The sequence below is a fragment of the Poecilia latipinna genome, unplaced genomic scaffold (genome assembly GCF_001443285.1).
Source record: "Poecilia latipinna isolate Pla-1442-1.1 unplaced genomic scaffold, P_latipinna-1.0 Scaffold30, whole genome shotgun sequence".
Lineage (NCBI taxonomy): Eukaryota > Metazoa > Chordata > Actinopteri > Cyprinodontiformes > Poeciliidae > Poecilia > Poecilia latipinna.
The window spans coordinates 324,533-348,531 of record NW_015112646.1 but is presented as its reverse complement, the minus strand read 5'-3'; the positions used below and the strand labels follow the sequence as shown (position 1 = coordinate 348,531).

General features: G+C 37.4%; 1 protein-coding gene across 3 annotated transcripts in view; it reads right to left on the bottom strand.

The window, feature by feature from the left end:
• Positions 1-23,999, bottom strand: part of ppp3ca (protein phosphatase 3, catalytic subunit, alpha isozyme) — a 46,395-nt gene that overhangs the window by 7,166 nt on the left and 15,230 nt on the right. The window contains exons 2-13 of one of the 3 annotated variants that reach the window (XM_015040042.1): positions 22,751-22,860; positions 15,679-15,879; positions 11,304-11,428; positions 11,077-11,188; positions 10,680-10,825; positions 10,440-10,579; positions 4,170-4,247; positions 3,940-4,034; positions 2,149-2,274; positions 1,358-1,435; positions 747-831; positions 445-542 (exon numbers count right to left, since the gene is read on the bottom strand). In XM_015040042.1, coding sequence (XP_014895528.1) covers positions 445-542; positions 747-831; positions 1,358-1,435; positions 2,149-2,274; positions 3,940-4,034; positions 4,170-4,247; positions 10,440-10,579; positions 10,680-10,825; positions 11,077-11,188; positions 11,304-11,428; positions 15,679-15,879; positions 22,751-22,805 — 1,339 coding nt within the window. In that variant the 5' untranslated portion in view covers positions 22,806-22,860. Of the gene's footprint in view, positions 1-444; positions 543-746; positions 832-1,357; positions 1,436-2,148; positions 2,275-3,939; positions 4,035-4,169; positions 4,248-10,439; positions 10,580-10,679; positions 10,826-11,076; positions 11,189-11,303; positions 11,429-15,678; positions 15,880-22,750; positions 23,188-23,999 lie in introns of those variants that run through there. The other 2 variants (XM_015040050.1, XM_015040033.1) reach the window with 2 other exon arrangements.

The window sequence follows — 23,999 nt, the reverse complement described above, 5'->3', positions numbered from 1 at the left end:
TTTTTCCCAGTATATGAGGATAAGCATATTTCGACCACCTTCAAAACAAGTCTAAACTAAACTTTTGTTGTTTCATCGGGATGGGATTTTGGCCTCAGTTGATAAGCTGCGGCTACAAGTAAGATACTGACTGCAAATAACTTTGTCACAGAACCCTTAAAAATCCATACTACACATTAGCTGCTGACAATAGGCAGCAGAAAACTCTAAATTATACCCCGTAAGGTTTGGATTAATATATCATTGGAAGATCCAACAAGAGACTAAAACAGCATTTACTGGCTGCTCTTTATTTAAGGGGGATTGGAGAAAGAGACAGATAGAAAAATAGATAAAGGCAATGGAAGAGATGAGAATGCTGATGAGTACAAGAACGAACCAAAATGAAAAAGAGAGAGAGAACCAGTGCTGGAGAAAAAGACTTAGGCCGAGCCTTCTGCTCACCACTCTGCAGTGTCTGTCTGCCTCCAGAGAGAACCCCACTTGGCAACATGCCAGTGGGCGTCAGGCCCTTAAGCGTCAACACATTTTCACTCTCCTCTCTGCAGGAAGAACAGAAACAAGCAAGCAGGTCAGAAAGCTATGCTGAACCCAGATCAGACTGGAGAAAAAACACTTTCCCCACTCACACAAACACACACACACACACACGCATACAAAACAGACCTTATATAATGTCTGTGTTTCAAGATGTACACTACAATCATATCTCCATTTGCTAACACACTCTTGAGCAAAACGTCTACCTGAGAACTGAGAACATTTTGGCCATTTTTCCAATAGCACGGATCTTGTTTCTGATCACCTCTTTGCGAGCCGCGGCTGCATTGGCTGCAAACAAACAGAGGTAATCCATCCACAGCGATTATAGGCACACACCATAACAACGCTCTATTATTTTCCTATTATGTCAATTTTGAGAAATGTATTTTTTGTCAAGTCAAAATGAAATGATATGTTCTTATGTCTAGAGATGCATCAATCATTAAGACAGAAATCAGAATTTGCCACTTTGGTTGACTCTGACAGATCAAAAGCTGAAAGCTTTTTATTCATTAAATACATTATAAAATAAACAAGGATTTTTTTTGTGTATGTCTGGACCGGTAAGTAGAGACCTTAATAACAAGTAATCAGTCATTTTTGAAAAAATAAAAAATAAATAAATAATAAAAAACAACACTCCATGCCTTCTTTCTAACATGCAGCTTTAAATCTGATCCTAAATAACAACTGCTGAGCTGTTTTCCCTTTCTGAACAGCGGCGTGTGCAGATCTAGGTCAACCCTGAACCCACAATGTACCCGTGAGAAATATAAAAGATGAATTATGAAACGCTCTTCTTTAGACTTCTCACCATCAAATATCTCATCTTCATCATTCATGAGTTCATCATCAGAGCAGATGCTTAACACATTCACCAACATTTCGGTGACTGTGGAGGAAAGAGTGGACAGGAAGCAGGTAGTCACTGAGCGGTGCAGGAAACAAACCAGGGCATAAAGATAAGCTGCCTTACAGTGTCTATAAGAATTATTCACCTCCTTGGATGTTTTGCCATTTTCATTGCTTTGACGAAATAAGTAATTGTATAAATATTCAACCTCTTCAAAATGTCTGACTTAATTCAACAGTGGTCTAGTCAATTGGTCCTATTAGTCTCACAATAAGTGGAATGGAGATTACCTGAGTATAAAAACACCTGGCTCTGGAAGCCTGTCACTGGTTAATCAGTATTCCTGGCTACCATTACAGCATGAAGACAAAAGAAATCAGCAAATCAGAGAAAAGTATATGTTAGGGGAGGGATACAAAAATAAATCTCTAAGCCACTGGAGTTCACTTCAATCCATCATCTAGAAATGGAAAGGATCTGATCCTTTCCATTTCTAGATCTGCCTAGATCAGCGTGCATCTAATGACTTGAGAGGAAGGGATATGCATCCACTTACATTATGTTTTTATTTAACTGTTATTACTTAGCAGAAATCTGTTTTCACTTGACTGTTAAGGGGCTTTTTTCCCCCTCAAAAAAGCCAAACTTTGTTGATCACAAGTGATTTGTACAAGCTATAAAAAGGGTAAAACATCCAATGGGGGCAGAAACATTTTACAGGGCAACGTAATAGAAGCGAGGAAGGTTTCTACCTTTTTCCCCAACAAAAGGCAGGGACCAAGTAAAGACGTCCATGAAGTTGGGCAGCCAGTAGGGGTGTGGCGAGCAGTTGAACTGTCGAATGTTCATGACGTTATTTTCATATTTCAGTACAGCAGCTGTAAGGGAAGCAGCGAGAACAGGGGAGTAAAATGTTCCACTTGAACCCAACTCCTCCTTACAACCAACGGACCTAAATGATGCTGTGTGATGTCCAGCTCGTTACATACAATCACCATCAAACTACGTCATACTGCATAAGACAAACACCTGATTGTTAAGATTTGATAATTTTTTTGTTTTGTTTTAATGACATCTACATTTACTGCCATTGCTGATTAAAAAAAAGCATAGAGTTTTTGTGAAAATTAAAAAAAAAGAAAAAAGATTTGTTTACAATCAGAGTTGCAAAAAACAACAGAAGCTGTGACAATTAGACCAGACAAAGACACAAGATAACAGAGGGGATCACAAGGAAGATTCTGCTCCTGCAATAAAAGCTTAATTTATATCAAGGATTTTTTTTAAAGGCACAGATGTTGTATATTTAGATTTCAGATCAAGATTATTATTCCTCTGCCTGATCAACGCAATTATATGAGGTCTATTGAGGCATGAGAAGTCTATCTTTTTAATTATGAATTCACAACTTCATGATAAGGTGATGTCAAGATTAATAAAGCATTCCCTTTGAAGTAAAAGTAAAGTGTGAGTTTGCAGCCGGCAATTTGCGATTGCAAACTAATCACTAACGCTATGCCAGAAAGATATTGGCCAACGACACTGTGACGACAACACAACAATTATATTAACATATCTGACTCAAAATAACCTTGAGCTGTTTGTAAGCAGCTAGTTAAAAATGCAATGAATTGAAAGATAACCTCGCTTTTCTGGCGTCATTACTCTAAAATCCACCACAAAATCACAACTTTTTAAATGAAGGCATAGAATACTCTTACACCTTCTTATAGATACAAGGCTCGGTTTACATTTAATATTGTTTATTAGAAGAAACAGGAAGAGAAAAGAAAATGCAGTATTCATCCACTAGGTGGCCTTGCTGAGGCCAGGGATTGCTGACACTGTTACATCAAGAGGCATAAAGCCACATGGAGATAGTCAGCAATGCTGACAGTCCCTCCCACACTCCCCATCTCCCATAGCCCATGGCAACCAAGACGCAGATCTGAGAACACAAACAAACGGGGGCTCCCTGATGCTTTATTATGCCTGTTCACAGCTAAACGCACTTATATTAACTCACACACTTCAATTTGTTAGTTGAAATCATTTTCACGGAAAATCACAGGAAGTCTTGGTAATTATTTACAACTGACAGGGTGGCTTTTGGAGGATTCTCAAATGTCAGATTTCACTTTAGTGACACATAGAGTCCTGGAAAATTTAGCAAACATCTGTGAAATTGTGCAAAAAATTAAAATCTGAACTGAAATGTGCTTAAAAGAGCAGGGGTACTTCAACTATAGGAGATAATTAATTAAGACACTTCTCTTTTACACCATTAGGCTCCTACTTTACATTTTTTAAATACAATTAAAAATATATATGTTCTATTTGACCTTAGATAGTTGAATACGTCATATGCACGAGGATGACACATTTAAAAGCTTCTTGTCATAGTGGGCCAATTTCTGTGACTCAAAAATCACCAAAAAGCAACTCTCTAATGTGCAGAAATAAGACAAAGATTAATGTAATAAAAGGTGCAAAGAAACAATAAAAAGAAAAAACTGAAAATTAGAAAGAAAAAAAAATCTGACCTTTATTGTTGTAAACATCCAGGTAATTTGGCGCAGAGAAGATGGTTATGAGGGATGGGAATCCAGTTGTCTGACTTTTACGGTACATCCGGTAACTTCAGCATAGAAAGGAAGAGGTGAAGAGAGAAACAGAAAAAAAGTTTATTCAGAAATTTAAAATCTAGTTGGATTTGTCTTCAGTCAAGAAATGTTTTATTATTTTCGCAGATGTGTTTTTTGTTTCAACGTACCCAGCATCTTGTGCTTCATGTGCTCGGATAATTGATAATAGGTTATTGCTCTGTAGGAACTCACATACAGCTGGATAACTGGAAAATAAAAGAAAAAATCGATGTTTAGGCAGAAAAAAAACAATTAAAAAGAAAATAGTGTAAAGTTAAGACAGATATTTAACAGGCATGAAATACATTTAAATACATTCAAACAAAACATTACACTCTTTCATTAAATAATTTACTGGAGGGGAAGAAAGTAGTTGTGCTTTTTTTTTCATAGCATTCATTATTTCCTAAATGCATAAACCCTCACCCTGCAGCCGGTCAGGAAAAGATTACAAATCAAATGTTTCAACTTTTAACTAAATCTGTAATATTTCACCTGATCAGCAGATAGATAAGAGTGAAGGTTACAGCAAGTCTGACAATATCCAAAGTATCTCTATGTGAAAGATGGATTTAGCACAGTAATGAAAACTGTCAAATATGTGGCTGGTTATTGAAAAAATGGAAAAAGTTGAGACTGAGCGCCTCTACATTTCCCATTACTGTTGTGCAGCTAAACCTTACCGAGTAAAAAACATGTACTCAATATGAGCAAGAATCTATTTAAAATTGTTCATTGTTTCAGTTTCCCATATTTGAATCTGTTTTACTTTTTTTGCATTATTTTTCTCCTGATGCACATTTGAAAAATATTGTGTGTGTGTGTTTTTTTATATATATATTCTATAAGGCCATCACTATTAGGTTATCCATATTCATTTCTGCATCCTTGAGCATCCTTGAGGTCAAGAACAAGCTGCGGCTGACATGAAGCAGTGGTGAGAGTATTAATTAGTTTATAGGCTTTAATTTAAAATTAGCTAGACTTAAAGAAGCTTTCCCAGACATCGTGCTACCTGATACACCACAGGGCACCTTCAGAAGTGTATGCATCTGCATGACAGAGCTTTTACAGCTCATCGTAAAGAATCAAAAGCATATTATTATGTTACTTAATGCTAAAATGTATCTGTGAAGCTGCTCACTTCTAGCCGGCTTTTTGCTTTAGGCTGGCTCTTATTTATTTATTTATTGCTATTTGCTGATTTGTTCCTGTATATTTTAAATGCAAATTTGTTATTTTAAAAATGGTTTATCATTGTGATTTTTCTTAAGCTTTGAATAATCAAAAATATTTCCTTTTATTCTTCTACACGTGTGTGTCTTTGATCATTTTTATTGTTATTTGCTTTTCACACTGGATCATTTTTGTTTTCTTTTTGCTGAAAGCGTCAAGCTTCACGCACACAGAGAGACACCAGGACACCTAAAGCATAAAGAGCTCGAATGGAGGCATAAACGAGTAGCCATAATCTCCTACTGATTGTTTCTCAACAGGAGATTATGCAACTTTAATAAATAGATCATTTTTGTAAAAGGCTTTTCCAGCATCTTTAGGGCACTAGTTTAAATTTCCAGTCATTTAATTACTGTTTGCACTGATCATAATTCAGATTAATGCGTCCTACTGTGAAGGCAAAGAATAAGAACACAAAAAGAAGCGGAAATGCATTGTGTGTACACTGAGTAGTCACATTGGAATATTCAATGCAAAACAGAATCACTAGATGTTACAGCTATGATCAATCTTTGTTTCTGTGTGACACTAACAATAATTTCTTCAGTTCTTTCGTTTTAATCATCATGCTCATTAAATTACTTCCGGTAAAGTCTATACATTTCTTTAAGACTGTCTCTAAATTCCTCTCTCCCCGCCCCCAGCAGAATAAACCATGCGATTATTGCATTTTGACTCATGAAATTTAAATTACAAATTGACTCAAACGTAAAACTCCTAATACCACCAAGTTAAACCTTCTCAGTAATAATCGTCTTCTGCTGCTCTTCCGTGCAGTCACTGCCATCCGTGGACCCATCAAACTTTCAGCGGTGTTTAAAATATTAAAGCGCTCCAAGGTTTATGCCGGAAGAAAAACAAGGGGACTGTTGTGCCCTAAGCACCTAGCAAAACTGTGCCATCCTTCCCCTTTTATTTAGGTCACATAGGTAACACTCCCTCGAGGAGAAAAATATGCTTTAAATTACATGCGTAGCTATGGAAACATGTTCTAAGGTTTCCTCTGTGGCTGACATTTGAGTTTAACAACACAGCAAGATAACTGCACTCAAAAGAACGTTATATAACCGTTTCTATTAAAAAAACATCTACAGCACATTTTAATGTCAGACATAAGCCTGAAACTCGCCTTGTTTCAAAATCTATAATAATATTCACATGAACTAATCAAACACACATTAATATTTTAGTCCCATTTTATTTGGTCAAACTACATTGATCGATTAATGCAAGGAAAAACACGATATGGACTCGATAGCTGCCCTCCGATCGTTCCTTTTCTCTCCTTTGTGAAAACACACAATGATATGTGTTGGTGAGCCTGTGACTGAGAACGAGTGAAAAATCTGACAAGTGAGTATGAGCGAAAGAGACAGAGAGGGATGGAAGTGCTGCGTCGTGAGTGTGAAACCGAGAGTTTTTTTTTTTCCCTTTTCTTTCACCTAAGATAATCCATCTGTGAGGCTGCTGGTCATCGCACTCATTTCCCCCCCCAATATTAAAAAAAAAAAAAAAAAAATCTTCCTTAGTTCATCTTGTAATCACTGCACAAAAAAATTACATGTGAGCAAAGATAGAAAGCCAAGACGAAACGTAAGCTAGACTTTAAGTCAGATTCTTAAAGTCTAGCTTATGACTTAAGGTCCGATTCTGTTAGGTTTAACCACAGTGGTGTCCTATCAAAAATGGTTAATTTTGACTTGGTCACGTTTGTTTTTAGGCTACAATAACAAGCATACATGGTATTTCATTGTAACTTTATGTGGCTAAACAACTCAATGTAGGACACAGTTGTGAGGTGGAAGAAAAATCTTATTTGGTTTCCGGTTTTTATTAATAAAATCTGAGAAAAGTGGTTTGCATTTGCATCAACCTCAACATATAATAAGGATGCAGAATGCAGAGCAATTTTTAAGTCATGTAGCATATTCTTTAGATTTAGGGTTATACTTTAACTGGGACATCTGAACACATGAATATGGTCCATTGTAGCATAGCCTGTATGTTAACCTCAACTCCACAATCAGGTCTTATGCAAGTTTCCTTCCAGTGCGTTGCTCTCTCCATCCTTCCATCAACTCTGACTCGCTTTCCAGATGCTGCTGAATTAGCACTACTTCAGTAAATTCAGATTATCAGAGGTATTCAGTTTTATGGAGAATTATTTATAAGTTTCCAATTGATTTCCAACCCAAAACACAGTCTTTATGAAGTTGCCATCCTATCTTAACCTTGCCTTTGTAAACACTGTGTTTGAAACAGATTTTTAAAACATTTTTTTTGCATTTCTCTCATAGTTTCCTACTAGAATTTGGTACTTTGTGCTGCATCCATACTGTAGGGATGTTGAGAGTCATAATGACGGAGAGGTGTGTTTGAGAGTGAAGGCAGAACAAAGCCAGGGGGAGATAGATGACTATAATAGCAGCATCCTCCACACATGTAGAGAACAATCCTCACTAGTGAGTTCCCATCTCACTGAAAACCAGTCGGCGACCATTTCACTCTGGTGGAAGAGAGAGCGTTTTGTTTCATTCATCTAAGGCAACCGGATTGTTTTCATTGATATTAGCTAAGTACTTTGACTTTTAGGTTACCGTTTTGCTCATAACAGTCTCATTTATGTTTGTGCTGGTCACAGTGTCATGTTTTATTAAACTTAACCTTTTAAAATGACCAATGTATTATCTGTTACCATGAGCTGGAATAGACAACTATTATCATTATTATCCTTTCCACATGGGAAAAATCTAAACATGAATCATAAAAAACTTACTCTTTAAACTGAGGAGTTTTAAAGTGATTCTTTTCTGAGCCAACTCTGCTGCTGTGCTAACATAAATAGTAAGATGAAGATAAGAAATATGAATTTTATTTTCCCCCATAGCATTGCTAATGCTCTTAGCATTCCAGTCTTCTGTAAAAAAATTTAATAAAAAGAGGCATTTTGTGTTGAACTAAGTTGCTTTAATATCCAGCCAACCACAAAACGATGTTCTGTGTCCAGAGAAGCTAATTTCTGAGAATAAAACCTGTCTCCTTGAAGTAGTTGCACATTTTCTGAAATCATATGAAAAAGAGAAAAACCCTGAGAAGAGTACACAGCGCAATAACGGATAAAAATATTCATGGCTGTACTTGTCGTTGTGTCTCTTGTGAAACTGCCAGAGGTCCTTGCAAAAATCAGAGAAAATTAAATTTTAGCTGTAATATGATTTTTAGCAGCACACACTTGCCTGGACTGTGATTTCCCCTCTGAAGGAACCCAGAAAGTCTTTCAGATTTTTTCGGAGCCAATCTGGTTCAGGTTCTGAGCTTTCATTAAGAATATTTTCGCTATAATTGATACCTAACGTCTTCCCCTTTCCACCACCAGCTCCCTGCCGTCCCACAGCAATATCAGGTCAGATCTCACCTCTTATTATTTTGGCCTGACTTGACTGATGCAAATACTTTTGAGTCTCCTTTTTCCTGCCTATCATTCCATCTCTTTATGAGCTTTTCGTTCTTTTAAGTTGTCTTGCATTTGATGTCTATGAATAGATTATAATCTCAATATCTATTTTTAATCTCTAGTCACCACTTAGTCACCAGATATCAGTAAAAATTTTGATCTTATTTATATACGGTTCCCTTCTTTGATTTCTGATGTTTTCCTCAATCTAATTAGAGAAGAAATGATGCGTTCAAGAAAACCTGTGTAACCATAATTTAAAACAGTTCAATATATTGCATAGTGTGACCTGCAACTCATAAGTGCTGCTGCAGACACAACAGCCACATGAGCCAAGTGACTGTGATCACTGTAGTATTTGGACTTTATGACAGGGATAAAAAGCAATGCAGGCTGAAATATAAAACCGTTTAATACCCAGGGATCTTTATATACCAGAGGCTGTTAGCGGTTCTTAATAATGTGTTTGTATTTACTGTGGTTTCATAACAATGACTACACAGATGTCTCTCAAACTGAATTCAGTATAAAAGGACTTTTCTACTAGTTTTCATTAGAAAACTAGTGGACTTAAAAAGAGTCCATGAATCAAGGGGGGAGTTCATTTAAAATCAGCGTTGAAGTCGAAAGCATCATCTGTATAAACGGTAGAGAGGCTGATGTCGACAGGGACAGGGACAGGCTGTTTTCACTAGAAAACTAGTAGAAACACCTGTAGTGGTGTTTCTACTAGTAGAAACTAGTAGTGGTCTTGGACTACAGGTACCGTGTTGCCACAGCATTTACAAGGTAACAGAAACAAAAAAGGCCAGAAAAAGGCGCCTGGTGCGGTGGTACTCTTTCTTTAAGCAAGGACTTAAAATGGTCTCACACTCATGTTTTCTGTTTCCTTCAGAGGTAAAAGATTTTAAACCATGAACGTCTGTTCCCAACAAGCTGCCACAAACAACCAACAAAATCCTTCTGTCAAGTGATTGAAATGCGCCTATAAATGCATTGTTATATTTTAAGACAGCTAAAAATACTCTAATTGTTTTGTAAGTAATTCTAAAAAAGCTGAAAATAGCACATTTTCATGTTTTAAGTTATTCTCAAGAACGGTGACTTGAATTCATAAACAACAGCAATGCTGAATTTTAGGTAAACACCAGGTATCAGATGTGAAAATGTTCATGTTAAAGTAGAAAAACTGTTATAAAAATATTCATATCCCTCGTATCAGGACCTCCTCCTGTAAGTGCCAGTTTAAGAGGATGGAAATATGTGAGAAATCATCTGGTTGTAGATAAATACAGCCAGGTGAGTGAAACCTGACAGGATGGGGCAATCAGCTCTTTGGTCAACTTATCTGCTCTTACTCTGAGAGTATAGTTTCTCTGTGCATATTGTTAGTAATGGTATCAATTGAAAATGAGGTGCATCAATGGAGTATCCATGCAGGACATGGACTAATTACGTCATTAGTGATTTTTTGTGATGCAGAATAATTCAGGTTAAATCTGAATTGTCCATGTTTTTAACAAGAGACCAAAGTAGTTTAGCTTTTTTTTTTAAAAAAAAAAAACAACAAGCAAAGAACCTAAACAATAAAAAAGACTGTAAAATAACTACTCACTGCCAAACAAGAATTTACAAATCAGATATAAAGTTCACCACTTTTAACCTCCTTTGGAGGTTACCCTCAAACCCACATTATTCCTGCGCTCACCTGTAGAAGTAGGAGCAACCTCGCACTGTGTTGTGACTGAAGTATTCCTGGGTTTTCTCATTTCCAAAGTCTTCCAGAGGATCAGACCAGAGCAGGTCACACATGGGCCCAAACGCTGGCGGCTCTTTGAACCGATCCAACTTAACACGAAGAAGAGAAACGTTTTAAGGCATAAAAAAAAAAACTACAAAAATAACGAAGCGTTACGTGGGGGACGCCGTTCTACTGTTTCTCCATTACCTTTTTAATGTCGTCTAAGGTGTGTATTTCAGGTGAGAGTCCTCCGTGGACACACAAAAACTGCTGGTTCATGAGTGCAGCCAAAGGAAGGCAGTCAAATGCATCCATACATGAGTCATACACCTGCTCTGAGTACTTGATTTTACCTGATAGACAAAACGATGGATCAGCTGCACGGATGAGAATTAATGCTAAGTCTGAACTCATATTTTTCACTAAAACATTTAGCTATCAACATCAAATTTTCATCTGTTGACAGAAAACTCCAACCTTTCATACTGTCACATGTGCTATAGTGGATTAGCTCCTCCAGACATGCTGCAGGCTACACAAAAGCATGCCAAGACTAGAAGAAAAGCCTCAAAAGCAACGCGTTGAACCCTGCGAAGGTACTCACATTCTTGTTTGAAGGTGAAATATTCTGTCAAATGTCTACATTCATGATTTCCACGAAGTAAAAATAGCGTCTTTGGATAGAGGATTTTCAGCGACCAAAGGTATAAAACACACTGTCAGAGCAAACAGACAGACAAGCATAGATTTAGTTATTTTAGAGCACGCATCCACTGCTGTTAAGAATCTTTTTTTTTCTTCCTTTCAGCACATACAAACATATATTCTCACCTCAATACTGAAGTAGCCACGGTCAACATAGTCCCCGAGGAACAGGTACCGTGTTGTGGCTGGCGATCCTCCCACTTCAAACAACTTCATAAGATCAAAAAATTGACCGTGGATGTCCCCACAGACTAGAAAATGAGCAAAGGAAAAAAATAGAAGTATGGTGGTGAATTAAAATTTTTCCTCTGAATGTTACTTTTTTGAGCACAGCAACTTTGTCAAGTTTACCAAAAAATGTCCTGAATTATATAAACATAAAGAATTCCTTTAAATTAGAGATACATCAATAAATGTTCATGTTATTTAAATGCATTATATTTTAGTTGAATTTGTACTGTGTTTACTGCTAGTTTAATCTAATAATCTATTCAAGGAAAACACAGGCCTCGTTATTAGCATCATTTCAATTGTGAATAATTTATCAGACCCAACAAAAACAGGTCAACAGGTAACTGAAGAGTTTTTGGGGGTATTTTTTGTGATTTTGGTTTAGTACAAAATAATGAAAACCAGAAAGGCATTTTTCCTGTTGGTGAAGTCGTATTTTATTATTTGGGAGATCAAAGAGTACTTAGGAGGGAGAGGAAGCTTTTACATCCCTTGATGCCCAGCAGTAGGAAAACTTGCAAAGGAAATCAGTGTGACTCCACAGTCAGCCTGAGTCAAGCGTCTCCATGGTAACAAACCATTCCACTGGCCAATGAATGGTGATATGAACTTAAAATCCTTTCTCATGGTATTATGTGTCATTTAATGAGATGAAAAGTGATGACGATAAATGTTTAATAATCCATCGATTTCTTTGTCATAAATCGATCAAGCATAAGATTGTTTTGTCTGGCTAACATTTCTGCAGTCCTTTAATTGGAATATCAAAAAGTGAAGCTTTTTTGTTACTCCAATTGTGCAGCTCATTTATTGTGCACAAATAAAATCGCTTTAACTTGCACAGAACTGGGGTCAAGGTTGTGGCATTCCCAATGTTCACCTGCAGAATAACCAGGTCCTTTTGCAGTGACATTACCACTGCAATGTCACTGCAAATGACCTAACTGGAGATGAATGCCACATGAGATGTCCCGAATGGTGAGATAGCAAGGATAGAACAGAAAGTAGGTCAATTTATCAGATTCAAGCATAAATGAATCCACATCATTGCAGACACCACAGCTTTGAGTGATTTTAAATAATGTTAATAGTGAGTCATTGCTGCAATATTTCAGTTGCTTCTTTAACATTAAAGGTGTGCGAGAGCTCATTGTCGACATTTTCACAAAATCTTTGGCAGCCTGATTTATTGTGATCAAATTGAGCGTTCCTCCACATCATGGAAAAGAAATGCAGATTTGCAATAGTGAGAAGTGTATATGAGAGATAAATCAGCTGATCAGACTCTCAACAGATACCAAAAATCAGTCTTTACCAGAACAAAGTCTCAAGAGATCATCCCCAATGTTGATCAAAAAGAAAAACAATGTGTCACATAGCTTACATCTTATCACCAGGAAAATAAAAACAGGTGTTCAGAGAGGAAGTCAAAAACAGGCATACAAAAAGCAGTATAACCTCAAAAATCCACCCTATTGGAAGCACTGCATTATTTTATTCATTTAAAATAGACAATACACACACATTGGTGTGAACCAGATGCCTTGTGTTTAATCTTTATTACAAACCTGCTAGTTTTTACCGCCTATTCACAGGAAGCTTTTGTCTATATGAAAATTTAAAAAAAAAGGTAAAGAAAGGTAAAGTAGCATACATAAATAATGTTTGTTACATTTTCACATGTGAGCAGGTCTGCCCAGACTGAGGCCACTGCTTTAGGCCTCTACCTGGCCAACATTACCATGAACATATCAGTTTTAGTGAAGAAATGTAGGAGATTGCTTTGAAGGGCTTTAGCCATCCTCCGCAGACATCTGCTACGCTATCAAAGAACCATGTCGCCTTTTTTATCGTCAGTCTTGCAGTGACATGGGATAACAACAAATCACAATGACAATAGTCGAGGTGTAAATACAAATTCTGACCCATCTCATGCAATCCGTCTGCCACGTGCAATAATGTGTTGAAACAGACGTATAAATCTGCGCCCGTGAAGATCAGAAGATATTTATGCAGATACAGTGACAATAAAATCATGGTGACGATGTTTGTAAACAACAAAGCAGAGCACATTATTGGTGCTGAGATCATCAGTGAGTAAAGCAAGATTTTGTCCACGCAATATGTCTGTTGTTTGTACAAAATGTAAAAAACAAACAAACACAATTATAGTTTGGAAATAATGAAGATGATTTGTGTTACTGACGAGACCTTTAAATAATTATGGAAGTACTTTGAGCAATTACATCGAGGACATGATGGTAATGAGATATTTCTGTGGTCTTTAAGGCCTCCTTCCTCTACTTCTGAGAAATGAGAAGCGCAAACCTCAAAGGGGTAGAAGAAACCCAAGCCCCCAGGGAGATGTATGCTTTTTTCACAGCGAACACTATGGCTCTGGAGTGCAAGCCTACATCTCATTTCCTTGCTGCCTTCAATTTTTCATTATCAACTCGCTCTGTCTCGTTCTCTCCTGCTCATCCTCCATCTCCTCTCGCTTTTCCGTCTCCCCTATCAGCTCCACAGTGGCCTTCGCCCACTCAAAGCTCAGAGCAATGTGTGTGGGAGACTGCTTGTGTGACTAAAGCAATCAAACACACACATGCGCACATAGGTGCAGGCCCGTGCACAAACACCCCATGTATTACATGCAGGCGAAAGCCACATTGAAATTCAAATGCAGTCGAGCTCACAAAGATACGAAACAAACGCACAAATGCCCGCGCACAATACTTTTACAGATTTTCACCTCAATACGTTCTGCATCTGTTTAGACCAGGAGGCTGAGGCCTGAAGATGTGACTTTCGTCACTTTGTCACTTCTGAAAATGTTGAGCTGATCGTGAGCTAATGAATTAATACTGGTGCTTATATGTGTATTTAATATCGTGCATCTTGTCGTATTAAACATGCACGTGAAAGTGAACAAAGCATTAACGAACCACGTGAAGTGGTTTAAAATCAAATGTCCAGAGAACTAAACCTTTGGGAATCAGAGGAAATTTAAATTGTCCTATGTTATATGTTGGTGTAGTTACAAAACAATTATTTGTGGGTCTAAATGTAAAGAAATAAAGCATAATTCCTGAAATACCAACTCTTATTAAGTCTATAAAGTCTTTCTGTAAATGGTGTAAAATACAAAATTTGCCATAGACTGAAAATGTCTCAATTAGTCTCCTTTTAATCCAGTGATCTCTGTTTTCCTACATCAAAACAATCAGCGCAAAACTACTTAAAGTTTAGATCTGACCCGGGCAACACCAGCAAAGCTCTGCTGGTAAGTTCCTATCTGAACCAAACATCGACTGGCCTGAAACAACAACAAAGATCAAAAGAAGGAGGCGGACTAAAAATACTCATCCTGAGCAACACCAAAGAACACACTGTCTGCGATAATTATCTACCAAACTGTTGCCCCAGGGCCAAAATCAATAACTAAATAGTGCGTGCTTTATTTTTAAGACTCAGTTTCAACTTTGGAGTCATTATTTCTTCCTTCTTCAATAAAACTACTGCAACCCACCACATCCGACAATACAACCTCGAATCCTCGTCCAGTTTGGTTCGGTTATTTTAAATATTTGAATTATTAACATTACCGCAGATAAGATTACATTTAGGAAAGCAACTATATTCTTACTGGCATTTTCAGAGTAATGATGACAAACACACATTTACCTCATTTGAGCATGATCTATTGTCTTTCCCATTTTAAAGAGTAGCTAAGTAAAAAGCTATTCTCATACTTATACTGCAAGGACAAATAAATTGAAGGATTACTCATTAAAAGCTCCTCAACACCAATGCATACGAACAAAGAATAGACATCAGATCAGCGACTAGGATGCACATCAACATATCAACGATATATGTGATTTGGATGACTGCTGAAACAGATGTGTGCTAAATTTACTGGGAGTCATCAGCCTCAATTGTACGTTACCTTTTTAGATAATTGTCCCCTGTTTGGGGGTAAAAATAAACACCAGGAATGATTTAAATAGGATTGAAAAAGGTAAACAAAACTGCTTATTAATAAAACTGCCTAATAATAAAATGGCTAGCTTTAATTTAGATGAGTAAGGCCCATGGCTTTGATGCTAAACATGCTAAATCACTGACAGAAGAGCCCATTTTCAAACTACGACATATCAAAACATTACAGTCGTTCATATGTTTAACTGAAGATCATAAAAAATGAGTTCCAGGTTTAGCCTAATTCAGCTTGCCATGAAAAGCTTGGAAACGTCCCTAAACCATGTGATACCTGTGACTGGTGCCTCAATGTCGAGAATAGTTTTCTCCTGACGGAGGATGGCTGCTCCCTCATTGATGATTCGGAGCGCGACAGCTTCTTCCACACGGCCCTCCTTGGTCAGGTGAGCCTTCAGCAGATCTACGCGAGGTTTGCCTTCACAGTCGAACACTTCCTTCATTGTAAGGCGGTGGCTCAAGGGGAAGGGGACAGCTAAGGGAGGACAGAGCACAGAGGCAAAAATTGTAATTCAAATAATTGGCATACGGCAGAAACATTAGTAACTGTTAGTGCTACTGACAATCCAGTTATTAAATTATTTGATTATAATGTATGATATTCACAAGAAGGTCTGCTTTTTAATGCAATGTATTCCAATGCAGGTGTGGAGTTTTGTGTTTTCTGATTTCTGCATAAAACATTCAAGCAATTGGTTCACTCTTCCCGGTTTCCTAAAGCATGTGGTCATTAAATCTGCACCAGTCACCTACCCACCAGACAGTCTGTGAAACTATGAAATCCAAGCACAGATAATTACTTCGGTGATGGCAGGCAAGGATTATTATTATTTTAAAATTTGCAGATGATCTGTGTGACTACTAGCTTCTGGGCACATGCACAAACATTAATCTAGATACACAGAAAAAGTGTCAAAAGAACAAATAATTTACATGGGAAGAAAATGTAAGGCCAGTTTGCTAATTTACATTAGTGAGAAACGAAGGCACCAACACACTCTTACTGGAAACATGCACATATGTTATAAGTCAAAAACTCAGAGAATGAGCAATTGAATGTGTGCCAGATTTCTGAAGTGTGCAACTAACAAGGCCACTCAGCACAGCCAGAGAAAGAAAAGACAAAGAAAGAGGCTCTGAACTCAATGTGGTGAAGATGGTCTTTAATAATGAATGGTAAACTAGAGAAATCTCAAAGCCACTATTCCTGGGATAATAAGGCAAGCCCCTGCAAGTGTAGTTAAAGGGCCTAAAACTTTTCACAGGGCGCAGTGTGTATCTGTGATGGCGACGTGTGCTTTGACACTTAACCAGCAAGTACAAAGCAGCGTTGAATGCACTGCAGAGGAAGTGAATGAGCCCACTACATATAACAGCGCTCAAAAATCTGTTCAGTTTTTGTAAGCAGTATAAAAAGCAGTTACCAGTTTAAAACAGAAAGAAACAACTTATGATATATGAAGCAAAATCACCTTATTCCTGCAAAGTAAGCATACAAATTAGAAAAAAGAGTTGGAGGAAGTGCACACCTTTTCACTATACTTCTCAGAAAGTCATTTGTTACTTATAAACATTCTTTGTTGTTATATTTCAGATAGCTTAGGCTTTTTTTTAAAGTAAAGTTTTGACAAAACTTGTAAGGAGTTAATATCTTACACAGAGAAGTTAAGTGTCTATGCACCTTCATTTAAAATACAGCTTATTGTCCCTGAGGCTAACACCTGGTCCAGGAAAGGCCAAGCTAATAGTCCAAAGTTTACAAATGTCCAAGAGGGGTCAAGTTAACACTTTGAAGATTGTGGCTAGTTTAAGAGGGCCCACATGGATGGCCCGAAACTGATGAGTAGCCCAAGAGGGGCCAAAATATTGTTTTAAAGCTAAGCTAATAAGCTAATAGTTATTCTTGGTGAGACCAGGCATATCTTAGTCCAAGAGGGCCAAGCTAACATTTGGACGCTGCTGATAGTCCAAAAGGCACCAGGCTACCAATATGAAGATATGAACAAAAGGAAGGGGCCATTTTGAAAGAAACAAGGCTATAATCTGAAACAAATTGCGAGTCCAAGAGAGCCTAGGTAATGCTATGATGCTAATACTCCAAACTAACTAGAAATTAAAAGTTAGTCCAAAGGGCCAAAGTTAAAAGTCTGAAGCTAAACAACTAGAAGCTGAGTAATAAATATGGCAGACTAAATATAATTCAAACCACTACAATGTTGTTGTTTTTTTGTTTTGTTTTTTTACACCACTTTACATTCACATCTAAAGGTTACTCTGTGTTACAGTTACTCTGTTCTCAGTATGTTTCACACAGAAAAATTATTTTTGGTGCACCACCTCCAACGTCCATTTCTTGAAGAAATATTCACAGATACTGTCCAGCGCAAACATGGTGACAAGTAAAAAGCTCACAAAATAGTCTTAGCATACAATGCTGAATAAAAAACAATAATATTTTTTCTGAACTGGGACTCTTTCAAATCTTTCTTTATCAAACAGTGTACTTTTTTTTCATCTGATTGTTTCAGTGTGGATTTGTAAAAATCAGTAAATACAAATTTAATGTGATGTTCTAATCCAGTGCCATTGCAGGACCTCTGACCTCTGCAACTGTAGATTACCACAACGTCTCTCTTTCCAACAGCAAAGCAATCTTAATATTGTTTATTCCTAGATTTTTATTCATTCTTTGCTTTTTACCAAACTGGAATGACATTGAAACTTAATGTTAATGAAATAGATCGACCAGAGCTTTAGCAATGTGGAACAATTTGTCTGGAGATGATCACTAAACAAACTTGATAATAAAATATGGCCATTCTGTTGTGCTTTGTTCATTGCACTCAAATTGGACAGCCAAAACTTAAAAGCATGTACATAAAGAATAAAAAATAACAACAACAATATTCACATATTCATATATTTCTTTAATAAATTAGAACATGCTTTGCTTTTTGATTATTATATTGCAAAAATCTTGTAAATGTAGCTCCTAATTCTTCTAAAACAATTTATCATAAAATTATTAAATAAATTCCTAATTCTATAAGGAATAAAATTTACTCGCTGCGTATTTACTCAAAATGCATTTAGCCTATATTTTTATAGTAGTCTTCCTAATATGGGTAATAACAGTAAACTCCTAAATATATAATCCCTGCATCTTATGTAATATTCTTCCACAACACCTTCTACAGAAGCAAAGGCACATTATACAAGTACACTGATATAGATGTGTGGTGCAGAGATGAAAAGCTGACTTCTGCTCAGCGCCAAGCTCAGCTGAGCTATGAAATACTGTATGTTGCCGGGCAACAGCAGCAGCAGCAGCAGCGGCAGTGGCAACAGCAACAGCAGCTGAGTGTTGGAGTGCAGCCAGTGGTGCTCCAGAAAACTGCAATTTGCACTGGAGGTTCATAGAGACAGTGATTTATTAGACACGTTAAGGCAGCTGACAACACAAATTTTCCAATCAGCTTTGAATAAAACTTGTGTTGTATTGTGTTCATGATGCCTGACAAATATTCCTAAGACAGGTTATCACGCTGAGCAATTGAAAAAAAAAAAAAAAAACAGAACAACCATGTATGTAATAGATATTATTGCAAAAGAGAGATCCTGGATCCTATTAGGAAATACTGTACAGCCCCACATGATTGGACTAACTAGTGTTGGTAGGTGTCAGGTTCCCTTCAGACGTCCATGTGCAAGGTCTACACACTGGAAGATATTTAAACCTCCAAACTAAATGTATTTATTACATTTAGCAAACACTGGTCCACTTCCATCTAGTCAAACTATTTCATCAGTCATTAGAAGTGACTTTAGGATGAAGGAACAAGTGACAAAGTGAGGAAAGATTGTGCACAGGTAGAAATGTAGCCTTCTGCCTGTTAATGCTAACAGTTCAGCAGAAAATCAAACTGCACTGGCCAGCAGAAACCAAACCAAAGCTTTTTATGCTCTGTCTGAACTGAAGATAAACCTAGTTTGCTTTAGGTTAAAGCTATGCCCACAAAGATAAAAATATCCCAGTCTCACGTAGTGAGTGCACCAGAACATAATAACTCACTACTGTCATGATGGCAAACTTTGATCAACTGATGCCACTGTGATTCAGTTCTTTATGACTTTTTTTTTTTTTTTTTTTTTTACATTAGGCACTCTGGGAATTGTAAAAAGAAAGGCTTGTCTCTTCAAAGCCAAATACCAAAATAGGAAAAGCAGATAAAAGTGACAAAAGGAATATCCGCAAGCCTGTCAAGAAATAACAAAACCTATCACATGTTTTAGGGCCTCTAGAAAATGACTCGAACTTAGATGTGAGTAAATGTTTTCCTATTTTAAATGGTCAGATAGTTTCTACAAAATACACAAGTAATAAAACTGAAACAAGTGCATAATAACATGTTGAGTGTTTCAGACTCCTCAAAGTGTTTGGTGTTACATGCTCCTGTTACAAAAGCAAAGCGTTTCAGTCAGAAAGCTGGCCGTGTGCCTGTGCTGATGTGGACTTTCTGTTTGCTTCACACTGTTTCTTCAACTCTTGGCCAACAGTCATTTCTGTTGTTCAAATTGCCAGTCATCCTTAGGTATACAAGTGATCGCATGGCTTCCCTCTATAATATGTCCAGTATTAGTAAATTATGCCATAGTGATATCAGATGTGATTAACTCCCATTTTCCTTCGATGTTGCTCAGTTTCTTCTAATTCTGTGTAATTTAGTATTTTTGATAGAATCAGTTACATTGAGGAATCAAGAGGGTAATTGTCACCAATATTTCCTTACAGGTTTTCCATTATTTCAGTTTTAATTTGTGCCACACAAGTAAGGAAAATGCATTTTTGGGTTTAGCATTTAAGTTGAGTATGTTGCTAGATTACAATAAGAGATATGTCAAAGAGCAACATTATGATAAACAGAAAAAACAAACAAAAAACAACTAAAAATAACCAAACACTGGTTTCATTTGTTTTGTTCTAAGTTCATGTTTATGAGCAACAATTTCAGTTTACTGTTCCATCAATTACTTATTTAATTCAGGTATTGTTTATTTATTGAACAATATAATGAATTGTCTGCATTCCCAGTGTGGTCATGTGAAGTGTATACAGTCATATCTAACAATTTAGAGGCTCAGACATTAAACCCACATATTAGAAATGTGTTTGCTGGTAAAATGTAGTCTTATGTTTTCATTAGGTGTAAGTGTAAATTCATCATAAATACATAAATAAAGGCTTCGTCTGTATATTTAACCTATATAATGTGTTTTTGTGAATGGATATATTGAAAGGAATTAACTTTTCAATAATATTTTAATTCATTGAGTATGACACTAACTATTTCCCCAACTGCATTAATGTTGCAACCTGATGAATAGATATAAAAGTCATTTTGCACACACTAATATTTGAAAGATAAGCTATCTGCAACACCCCGTGCAGCCCAGCTCTTAAATATATCCTTTACGTGTATTATTTATTTCATTTACAACTATCAATGTGCAGAAAATAAAATGTAATCAGATATGCATTGATGAGATAATGCTTCTTTAAAATGAGTCAGTGGGTTGGTTTACAAAACTAAGATTCAGCCAGTTCATTTTTAAATAATATTTAATTTGGGGCTACCTCCTGTAAACCCAACAGCAGGAATAAGACGACTGATATTTTATTTTTATGTATTTGTTTAAACGATATCCCTTTGACATGTAACAGGGATCCTTAACACACACATTTTTTCTCTCCATTCTTCATCTTTTATTTCCTTGGTTTAGTTCTGAAACCTTGAGGACCTCTAATGTTGCATTCACAAGAACTAAAATAAAAGGCTTTTAGTTAGAATGTACACATGTCCTGTCACTTTAAGTTAAGTTTCTGTTGGGTTCCCCGTCAAGCCAGAAGCACCAAGCAGTGACCAAGTTTACTTATACCTTGGTCTGTCCCTGCATTGGGATATCTACTTTTCATGATGACACATTTTTAATATGCTATGCTGCTGCCTTGGCAATATGAATAAAAATGTTGTGGGTCAAAATATTTTCTTTAGAATGCCTTGTATGTCTGTAATGGTTTATCAAACTAAATCACTTTGTCGATTTGTTGTGTTTCATGTGGGCAATATGGCTTTTTGCCAAGGCCAGTGCTGCCTGTAGGGCGGCAGCCACAGCAGAAAAAAAAAAAAAAAAAAAAAAAAACTACTCTACACAAAAGTTGGAATCCATGCAACGTATGAATTGGCACTAAATGAAAGTGCTGTTTTGGTGTCTCTCCTATGGAATCTGGACAGCATATCTAGTTAAAAATCTTGGCTCTAAACCTGAACTGACAGATTCTTCTCCACCCATTTTCGTTTCCAATCAACAGCAGAAGTTAAGTATTGTGGTTTCTTATTGGTTATATAATAAAAATACTGCTTGCAGTATGAGCTTTGTTGGTGAGTGGGTGTATTTGGTAGTGTGAGGGGCAGCAGAAGCAGGTGCTTTTTCATTCTATTAAAAAAAAGTTAACTTTAAGCTTATATATTTGATGCTTCAAAAGATAATTGTCACAAATATTGCCGTGTTTCTCCAAGTCTTGAGCCTGTAGTGGTTCTAGTGCTGATAGATCTGCTAGGCCATCCTGATAATGCACTGGACTGCATACTACAGAAATATATTCATGCACAGTGCAGATGCATGCTGAAAATGAGCTGGGCCAAGTGAGCTATGGCAACTGTGAGGACCTCATTATCCCACATCGATCAGTTCCATACATGCCTTTTTTCTTCTTCTTTATTCCCCCTAATCAAATTAAAATGTGACTCACTCCTGGTAAAGTATATCCCATTAAATGTCAATTTCATGCCCCCTTCCTCCTCTGCTGCCCCCGTTAAAGCCCACGAAATCCTGCTGCATCACTGCTCCAGCTTCTACCACAACTGAGCTCGCCAACTGAGCTTTTCTTCCTCCTCACTTCTGCCTGCCTGCTGCAGCCTACACGCCATGCTACTGTAAAACCGAGCAGCAGCAAAAAGATCCAGTTAGATCGCGGAATGCATGCATATATTTATATACAGATATATGTTTGAGCAATGCTTCGTGCTTTTTACGCCTGACTTCCTCGGGGGAGAGCTTGTGCAGCAGAGGAACCTGGGATTGTTTATCAACATCAAAGCTTCTCTTGTCCACTATAACCTCCCAACCAACGCAACTTAATCAATCATTATGGCACGATTAAAACAACAGTAAAGGACCCCCCCCCCCCCCCCCCCCCCCCCCCCCCCCCTTCTCCTCCTTAACCGCAGCGCTTGAGATATTATGTAATGCAGCCACATCCGAGCGGAAAATGTAGGCTAACTTACATTTTACCACCCGATCGGTGGGGTTTAAGACGGTGTCAGCGTTAGACATCTTCATGGGCAGTTGCCGTCTTCGAGGCTGAAGCAAATTTTCCTTCACCCCAAGCTCTCTCCTTTGCTGGATCAACTCTCGATTATTTCGCGTCGAAATGCGGATGATGCTGTGGCATCACTCACACGGTGTTGCGCCGGGTAGGACTGCAGCTCCCCAGGCAGGGATAGAGGGATGCTGGCTGCTGGATGCTGTAGGATCTACTTCTGCCGTGCTAAGCTGTTATAATGTGGGGGAGGATGTGTGGAGAAAGGGAGAGAGAGAGAGAGAGAGAGAGAGAGAGAGGGAGAGAGGAAGCGATGTGCACCATCCCGACATGGCGGTGGAGGGAACTCCCACGCAAACGTTTCACGGGACTGCCTGATGCTGCCATCAGATGGAGGATGAGCTGGGGTTGCCCCCCACGCACGCACGCCGCAGAACCATATAATCCTGGTATTCTGGATATGTGGTTGCGCAGCATGAGAAGCCTGCAGGCCGGTTTGGATATTTCGTGGACATCTTTTTTTTTTTTTGAAGCATCCACAGTAAATGCAGGTTTTGGCTCTATACCTGCGCGCCCGCGGACAGTTTTCTCTCGGTGGCGACAAAAACGTCAAATGTCTTTGAAATTGTTGTCACGTCGGAACGTCTAATTTTAATGTGATTTATTGGAGTGCTGTGTCATAAACTAACACGTGGTACTGTTTGAATGGGAGCTTTAACGAATATTATACAATTTACTTTCAGAGCTATTAAAAGAAAGTTAAAGAAGAAAACTGCTGTCAGAAGAAAACAAAGCATTTAAGCCAAATATGAGCTCTTATTTGTTGTTGAACCAACCAAATTTTATTCCCACTCCCCTGAAAATATAAACACTTTGAACAGATTTTAAATTTATGTGTTTTATAGTTTTCGTCATTGACAGAATTTGGACATTGAGGGGTAAAAATGCCACAGTCGAATAAATACATAATTTGCCAGAGAAATATTTATACATGTGACAATTTAAAGTAACTGAATAAGTAAAAAAATATATATATTCACAAACATCTACAAAATGTGCAAAACAATGATTTCTGCACACATCAATAAGTAGGTCAAATTATTTGAATTTATCTTCATGTTAAAATAAGTTATATATATGCAACATCAATGTATCTATAACCAAGGGCGTAGGAACGAGTCTGTCATTGGGGGGGACGCATATCGGAAACCTGA